Raw genomic sequence first — 9491 nt, forward strand, 5'->3', positions numbered from 1 at the left:
CATAAGTGGTCATCTAGCTTCAGTCAAAATCTCTGCTGACAAGGAAACACCACATGCACTAGAAGCTCATTCCATGTTTGGGTGGCATTCTTATCAATTATTCAGAAATTCTACTGATTAGAAAAATCCCTCCCTTTCGCTTCCACTCCACTGGATCAAGTTCTACTCTAGATTATGAATAAATCTAATAATCTTATTTTTCTATGATAATATGCCAATATCTTAAAACAGAAATCCATGCTAAATCTTCCTAGTTCTTTCAACTTGTTTGTGTTTGGTATGGTTCTTCATCATACTAGTCCCTCTCCTAAAAACAGTCAGAAAAGGAAATCTTTACCATCAAAGTCCTTGGCATTATCAACATCAGAAATCAATTTCATGACTGGAGATAGCACAAAAGAAGACACATAACCATTTGCTTTTCCACTGCACCTAAGGACCTCAGCTCTTCCATCTGAATTGAGGTAAAACCTCCTTTATGTGTTGTTTCTTGCTATTAGAATGTTAGTTTCTTTAGAGCAGTAACAGGCTTGTTTTCCTCTTTTTATTCCCAGCACCACTATAGTGTTTTGTATATTCTAAATGTTTTTTTCATTCATTTATTGCCCAGCTTATCAATTTCTATTCTAAAATATCACACCCACAATGGCACATAGACGTGGCTCAACCAGAGAAGCGCTTAATGGGACTATAACATTTCTCTCCTCCTGGACACTATACTTGTTCTAATGTAGCCTAAGATTATAACAATTTCTCTTCAGCTCATAATCAGTGTTCAGTCTTCTAAAACCCAGGGATCTTTTTCATATGAACTAGCTAAGTGTTCCCTATCTTCTAGGTGAGCAGCTGATTTAGTCCAGCTTTAAAATTCTATAACCTGTGATTTATTATTTGTATAAAAAGAATCTATTGGTAACTTCAGACAAGATTGGTAAAAAGGACACTGACTGGAATCAAGAAACCTGGATTTTAATACCAACTGTCATCCCGCTGTAATCACATTCTATACCCCTCTTACCTATAATAGTCTAAATTTTATTTTGCTTGTTATTTGTATATATTCTATATCTCTTCTGAGCCCTAAGCTTCTTGAGGGTGAGAGTATTCATTTTTGTATGTTTCTTAGAATCTAGCACATTGCTTGCACACAGCAGACCCATAAACAGCTGATTACCCTTTATTTAGCTTAACATTTACATTCATTTGCTTTAAATAAAATACATACTAATTGTAACAACCCATTTGATATGATCAATGAGGTCTTTGGAGACATGTGCTACAGGCATCCAGAATACTATAATGGAAAAATCTTTTACAGGTTGTTTTTACTAATTGGAATTTTTTAAACTACTTTCTGTAACATAGTTATATGGTTTTTTCTTTTGGTCTAAATTCTATTGATATTCATTATAAATATACAAGAAAATTTTAAATATTCTTTCTGATCATATATCCAATCAAATCTGTCAGTGAGTAAGGAATTGCATAAGTCTAGGCATGTTTCTATATTTATTAAGGTAGAGTAGGATTTTGTTGCAAGATTTTCTGCCTAATAGGATGCTCCTTTAAAATATGAGATAGGCAAATAAATTCCTATTCAATCCTTTAATAATAGTCAATTCAGTGGTAGGTCCTATAATCACCCAGTCTTATCACCAAGTCTGACTTTGGGCAAAACTCTAAGTTTTTGTCTTAAGGTTTTGTTTTGCTGAAGAAGTATTATGATATAGTTTAGAGCACGGGTCTTGGAAGTCAGGAAAACTTGAGTTTGAATCTTTCCTCAGATATTTAGTGGCTGTGTGACCCTAGTGAGGTCACACAAAGTTTCTAAGCAGGAGTGGGGGGAGGCAGGGACCTTGGAGTCTCCTGTTAAACAGGAGGACTAAATAGCCCCTAATATATCTTCCCTCTCTAAATCTATGATCCTATAAGTAGTAAAACTATCCCAAATATGGCAAAATAAAACACTCAGGAGCATATTCTCTTTGCCTAGAATTCTGTTATGAAAATTATACATTCAAACTAATTATTACAAGAAAAATTACATCTGTAAGGCAGATAGCCACAGCTGTTATATATTCATATCTACTCTTATTTTATATCTGAATATAATAACTATAAAAACTATATTGACTAAGACAAAAACAACTCATGTTCATCATTTCCCAAATGTTTTATGTATATCATCTCATTTGAATCTGATGACAATTTTGGAAGAGTATTACTATCATTTCCATTAGAAATGAGATCACTAGGGTTCCAAGTAGTTTGATGACTAGTTCTTACAGCTATTTCCACTTTTGATAAACTATGGCTACTTCTCAGTGCCATGGGGCAACTTTTTGAAACTACAAAGTTGCAGAAAAGATGATTTACACATTGGTATGGGATGGTTCGAAAGCTAGGAATGCCCTATGTCAATGAAAAAACAGATCAAACGGCTAGTAACAGTAAGGACTTGAACTAGTGGAAGCTTTTTCTACTACATCTGTTGTTCCTAACAGAACATAAGAGTATGTGTATATGGTACATTTAAAATTGGTGCTTTTTCTCTACTGGAAGGAACTGAAATCTTCACAAGACAAAGCTAGTTAATTCTCTTATTTTAAATGCCACCACTGACAACAATTTGCTCTCATTTGTAAAAATACCCAACTGTAAAAAGAGAAAAAAAATATAAAATTTAAACAATGACTTTTTCTAGGTGGAATTTGAAATTGTAATAAATGCCATATCGATGCAATGAGGTGGAAGTTCTCTAGAATAAAATATTAATACAAAACTCCCATTTCGATCTGTATTATACAATCCAGGAGTACTATACAACAATTTCCCCAAGATTTTAACAATATCTATTTTAGAAACTTGTGCTCTGTGCTCTTGCCCCACAGTTCACAATATGGATCTAATTAGCTTCAGTTGCCTTATGTTACTAATAAAAAAGGGAAAGCTTTGTTCATCATCTAACATGGTCCAGTAATCATAGGCTCAAAAATCATACATATCCTTCAATTCCCCTACAAAGAATTAAACTTTTAAAATATCTCCACACCGTGCGCAACCCTGCTAAGAACGGTAACTTCCCGACTCTTGGGTTTTCGTCAGATCTGGAAGTGATTTATTGATGGAATGGAGACCCAGCGCGCCCCCTACTCCTCCCCACTCACCCCCGCCCAGTTCACTCGGCCTCACAAGTACTTACACCGGCGTGGATGGACAGGGAATCTGGTTCCAGGCACATTTGTATTGAGCCTGAATAAAACTCTCAGTTCCCTCCAGTACAGAGCAGCTCACATTCTTGTTCACTATGTAGGCGCACCAGTTCCTGGGGTGGGGTAGAGAGAAGGATTAACTGTAAAATTAGCGGACAATGAGAAAAATAAAGCAAAGGATGAACCGATAGATATACAAAGCCTTTTTGGCTGAGGGCACGTGTGGAGGGGATTCCATCTCTCACTCTCTCTCTCTCTCTCTCTCTTTTAAACAAAAATTAAATAAGAGCATGAAAGAACAAGAATGAACTCCAAGGTGAGCAGCTCCAGCATCTATTAGCCTTGGAGCCGTTTCCGAGAGCCTCCACCCCCTCCCCCCGAGGCAGGAGACGCTCCCCCTCCTCCATTCCCGCGCCCCCCGGGCTGGGCAGAGCCGGAGTTCAGTGTGCGGCCGGCCAGTTTTGCTCGTCTCCAGGCCGCTGCTGTTTCGCCTGAGCTTCGACTCCTCTGCCTGACCAACCAGTTCACTGCTGGCCGGGCAAGCTCCCCAAATCAGCCCCCAGCCCAGGCGATGCTCACTAGGTTAGGCATGGGAAGTCTACGTGTCACTGTGCAGCACTCCGGGGGCTTCTTGCTGTCCCTAGCGGGGCTGGGGCTGGGAGCGAGCTCTGGGGCTCTGAGGGCTGGGGGAGTGGCAGGCAGGCAGGGAGCCCGCGCCTCCAAGGGGACTCGCCCCCGCCAGGGAAAGAGTAAGGGGCGAGGAGGCACTTACTTGTTCCGGACACCGGGCCGGCTGGTCTGCCGCAGATGCGGGGTGGCTTGGGCGAACCAGTCCCCTCTGAGGGCCAGGAGCACCAGCACCCACGCCCAGCCGCGGGACCACATTCCGCTGCGCCCGGGGCTCGGATGGCCCCGCTGCTCCAGCTGCGGCAGCCGGCGCAAAGCAAACGAGCGCGCTCCGCCGTCCGGCCGGACTGAAGGTGCTGGCAGATAGGGCTTTGGGGTGGAGGGCAGGGGGCAACCACCCGGAGCCCGGGCCACCAGGTCTGCGAGGTGGAGGCAGCAGGCTCCGCTGCTTCGGCCCCTTTTCCAGCGCCCCCCGCCCTCCCGTTCCGTACCCGGCCTCTCTGTCTACTTTCTCACACTTCTCCTTTTCCGGCTTTCCTCACCCTGCTCTTCTCCTCTTCGGGTCCCTCAATGACGCACAGGTCCCCCCGGTTGCCGCCCTCCTCTTTATTTCACTTCCCCCTCCGAAATGTGACTCTTCCCTCCACCCGGGCTCCGTCTCTGTGTCTCCAGTCCCCTTCGCCTCTCTGCAGGGGGTTAGGGGCAAGAGGTTTGGGAGAAGGGTCTGTATTACAATATTTCAAATTACTCATTCCTTTGGTCTCTTCCCAGAAGCACAGGAACTCCGCCTTCCACCTTCTAGACACACACACACACACACCCCAGCCCCTCAGGAGCAGCAATCCGCAGTCTGAGAGTCTGTTCCCACAGGCATCCCTGGGTGCTGAGCTCTGGTGGTAAGTCCAGGGGCATCTTTATCAGTCCCTTGGGGAAGGCACTGATCTGGATTTCTTCATCTGGCAAGAGACATGCATTCACTCCCTTTTTCTTAAGTCCATTGATTCATCTCCACCACTTTTATGGGCAGAGGGGAGATAAGAGGAAAGCTAAGAAGATGGTGTCTTTTCTTTTTTCATCTTTACACAATACAGTTACACAAGTCTATAGTACTCATTTTCCAAATCAACACTGCAAATCTCCATTGATTTTGATAATACTCAATACACTTTTTCCCCCCATTGAAAAGGGACAAGGCTACAGCAATACTGTCTCAGCCATGGTTGAGCCTTTTTGTCTTTATGACCTTCATAATTAAGTTTGTGGTCTCTTTAACCAGAGATTTTCTTGAGGGCTTTTATGTCATCCAAAGAATTGACTAAAATAGGTTCTGGGCATAGAACTGAGGTATAGTATAGAATGGTGTTTAATTTTTGGAAGGTAAATCAAAGCCCCTGCCCTTAATAATTGCTAGAATTTTTTTTCTTGATTTAGCAACCTGCCTTCAGCATTCTACCAAGTCTAATAATTACTGAAATTCTTACAGCTTTAGACAAGTTAATAGGCTTTTGTTTGTACTTTGTTTTTCATTCATTGTCTTTTGATTCCTGTCCTTTTAGCTTTTTCTTATCTTCACTACCTCTTCTTCAAAAGGAGGCAACTACACCTAGGGACTCCTTAGAAGTTCTAAACAAAGAAAAGAATTTTCAGAAAGTATTTTAATGAGAAGTCATTAATTAAAGAATAAACTCATTGTATATAATGTAATGTGTGATATTGCCATGTTTTATATTTTTAGCAGCAATATAAGTTAACTGTGGCATTATTGGATGTAGCAATTTAGCCCCCAAAACAAAGCTAAATTGGAATATATACAAACTAAGGAAATTAGTCTAAGTCAAAAAGAGACTCTGATGTTGACTGACTTTTCCTTTTTTTTAATATATAACACCAGTGAAGGAAATTCCCCAACAAGGAACTTCCCCCAAGAGTTAAGCAGCAATTTCTACCATGTAAGGGTATATAATCTATCCATAGACTCTAAAAACATATCATGAAAATGATGTATGACTGATGTCATCTTAGCTTTCAAAAAAGACCATATAGGGGGAAAGAGATTTTTTAAAAACTTAGTTGAAAGGGCCAAAAATCATTTTTCTATTAGGTAACCCTGCCTGTATATTTCTAGAGCCTTAAGCATACTTAAGTAAAAAAAATTAAAAAAAAAAGATAGTGGGAGAAAGAAAAGGAAGCATACCTTTCATGTCACAATAATAACTTACTACTTTTTCTTTAAAAGCAATCTTCAAATATATGATGGATTATTATTTCATGGAAATAAAGGTAAATTGAAGTAACCTAGCAAACATTGATTAAGCTCCTGCTATGTTCAAGGCTCTGTGCTAGAATCTCAAGGTATGGGTTGAGGATTACAGATAAATAATTGTGAGGGAGGTCAGCTAGTTAAAATCCCTCACCTCACAGATGAGGAAACTGAGGCCTATAGTGAAGAAGTGATTTTTGCCTTAGGTCACATGAGTAAAGTGGCCAAGCCATTTCCCTTTGATGACAAATAAAGCTTTCTTTTCCAATTCACTTCAACATATATACAAATAATATGAAGTAGAATATAAGAAAAATGGTGTATCTAGACAATGATTTCTCTTTTTTTAAAATTCTTACCTTCTGTTTTAGAATCAATACTAAGTATCTGTTCCAAGGCAGAAGAGTGATAAAGGCTAGGAAATTGGGCTAAGAAGTGTTTGAAGCCATATTTGAACCCAGGACCTCCTGTCTTCAGCTGTCTAGCCACTGAGCCCCACTCCATGAAGGGGCTCCTTTAAACAAAATGAAACTGAAAAGAGATGCATACAAAGCACTATACTTTGGTTTAAAAACCCATCGCAAAATTACAATATATGAGAGATGTGACCAGGTCACCTAAAAAAGAGTTTTCATTGTCTACAAACACAAAATGAGTCACTGGGTATAATGTAGCTGCCAAAGAAAGCTAATATGATGAACTTACAGAGGCAGAAATCCAGATCTAGGGAGGTAATGGCCCCACTGTACTCCCTCTGAACCAGTGTGACCACATCTAGAGTATTATATTCAGTTCTGGGCACCACATTTTAAGAAGGACATTGACAAGCTGGAGTTCATCCAGAAGAATAGATGAGGGCACTTGAAACCATGTCATATGAGGATAGGTTGAAGAAACTGGGGGTGTTTGTCTAGCAAATGTGGCCCATGATCGCTATTTCTACTTTTTAAAGAACCATCATGTGGAAGAATTATATTTACTTTGAGTTTCTGACTTAAGGGGTCAGAACTAGAGCCAACAGGCAGAAATGATAAAAATCCAAATTTTAGCTCAGTGAAAGATGTCCAAAAATAGAAGAGGACACCTTGTGTGGTGAGTTTCTTTATTTTTAAACTTTTACCTTAGGGGGCAGCTGGGTGGCTCAGTGGATTGAGAGCCAGGCCTAGAGATAAAAGGTCCTGGGTTCAAATCAGGCCTCAGATGCTTCCTAGCTCGGTCACCCTGAGCAAGTCACTTAACCCCTATTGCACAACTCTTGCCACTCTTCTGCTTTAGAACCAGATGAAATGTGACAGTTTGAAAAATGTATATTTTTAAAACTCTTACAATACCAAGCATTAGTTGTAAGGCAGAAAAGTGATAAAATTGGGATCAAGAGTCTTGCCCAAACAGCTAGGAAGTATCTGAAGCTAAATTTGAACCCAGCATCTCTCATCTCCAGGCCTGGTCCTCTATCTGCTATGCTACCTAGTTGCCCCTTCCAGTGAGTAGTAGATTTAGAGTTGGAAGACCCTTAGAGATCATCTAATCAACAAGCATTTAATAAGCACATACAACACTGGTGCTAGAGATAAAATAAAAAGAATGAAACAATTTCTGCTCTTACTAGGCTTACATTCTGGCACAATTCCTTCTTTTAGTGAGGTCCAGAAAAGTTAAGAGATTTGCTTATAGTCAATGAGGTCAAAGGTGACAAAGTTGGGATTTGAACTCTGACTAGAAATCCGCTTCTTATTCTACTGCAACAATACATTCCAGCAGAAGCTGGATGAATGCAATAGATATGAAGCTGGACTAGATGATCTTTAAGGTCCTTTCTAGTTCAGAGGGCTAATCCCCAAGGGTAAACAACGTTTTCTTAACCCTTACCTTCTGTCTTAGAATTGGTACTAAGTATCAGTTCCGAGGCAGAAGAGAGGTAAGGACTAGACAATTGGGATTAAGTGATTTGTCCAGTCACACAACTAGGAAGTGCCTGAAGTCACAGTTGAACCCAGGACGTCCTGTCTCCAAGCCTGACTCTCTATCCAGGGACCTGTACTTACCTGCCCCCAAGGGTAGACTACTTAATACAACTCCTTATCCATTCACTTTATTACCATGATAAAAAAAGGAATCATGAGATATTAATCGATGCTTAATAAACGATTTTTGTTCTTTCTTTGTATCCCTAGCACTTAACCTAATACCTGACACAGACTTAGGGAACAGAAATCAGGTTCTTTTTATGCTTAATGAACAAATAAACTTGATGGTCTTTTGAGGAGAGACTCAGAGTTAGTGAAAGGAAATATTATGATCAGTTTTGTCTTAAGAGCTGTGAATTCATGAGCATGGGGAACTCCCAGGGTCAAAAGCTGCTCTGTGATTGGGAACAACAGCTTAACTATAATTTACTGTCTTAAAGAATGGCTGCTGTCACTGAGAATAATATCAGAGGATTGTAGATTTAGTGGTCATCAAGTTATGAGTTCCAAATCCTCATTTTATAGATGCAGAAACTGAGCCCTAACCAAGTTAAATGAGTTGCCCAGGGTCAAATAACTAGTAAAGGAGGCAGTTGTAGGCAGCTAGATAGCTCAGGGGGTAGTGACACTAAGCTTAGTGTCAGGAATACCTGAGTTTAAATCCAGCCTCACGCACTAATTAGCTGGATGGCCCTGTGACATTTTACCTCTATCTGCTTCAGTGTCCTAAACTTGTCCTACTTGGCACTTACTGTTTATTCCCTACCAAATCTTATTGACTTTAAGAATAGCCCCTTCTAAACACTCCACCATGTTGCCTGTCTTCTGATTGCTAATTTTTTAGGGAAAATTGACTCTTACTCCACAGTCATTTGTGACACATTTCATTGCAAAATCGCCTCTCACCACAATGACCAGATTTGCATGTCTCAGCATCTCTTAAATGAAGTTACACAGAACAAGCTGCTTTCTTTTGTCCATGTTGGTCTTCAGATGTCATTCCTGACCTCCTTTTCTCACTTTTCAAAAATCCTCCCTAGCAATTTCTGAGCATGCTTTCATTGTGGGAGAAACACATCCAAGTTTGTAGCAGGGTCTCACTCCAAGAAGGGAAGGACTCAATCATTCCAGAAGTATGAAAGAATTTTATTTGAAGAAGAAGAGGTTTTTAAGACAATATAACAGCTTAGGCTGGTGACATGGCCTCAGAGGGGAGGGGTAGCTCAAGGTTTTTCTATTTATTAAGGATCTGGAAACTTGTCTTCTCCCATCCCAGGGAGATCTCTACCTTTTCCCAGACTAGCCCACCTCTGGATGTTCTTGAAGTTTGACATTTCATAGGTGAATGTGGGGATACCAAAAAGTGAATAAGGAGCAGGGTTTGGGGTGGGGTTCTGCTGGACTGCCAGAGCCCTTAATGCACAT

General features: G+C 40.6%; 1 protein-coding gene across 1 annotated transcript in view; it reads right to left on the bottom strand.

Moving 5' to 3' along the window:
* EMILIN2 (elastin microfibril interfacer 2) overlaps positions 1–4637 on the bottom strand; it is a 72645-nt gene extending 68008 nt beyond the window's left edge. The window contains exons 1-2 of the mRNA XM_056823754.1: positions 3985–4637; positions 3203–3325 (exon numbers count right to left, since the gene is read on the bottom strand). Coding sequence (XP_056679732.1) covers positions 3203–3325; positions 3985–4097 — 236 coding nt within the window. The 5' untranslated portion in view covers positions 4098–4637. The remainder of the gene's footprint in view (positions 1–3202; positions 3326–3984) is intronic.
* Positions 4638–9491: the final 4854 nt, after the last annotated feature.

Source organism: Monodelphis domestica, chromosome 3, assembly GCF_027887165.1.
Source record: "Monodelphis domestica isolate mMonDom1 chromosome 3, mMonDom1.pri, whole genome shotgun sequence".
In the NCBI taxonomy this organism is placed as follows: Eukaryota; Metazoa; Chordata; class Mammalia; order Didelphimorphia; family Didelphidae; genus Monodelphis; species Monodelphis domestica.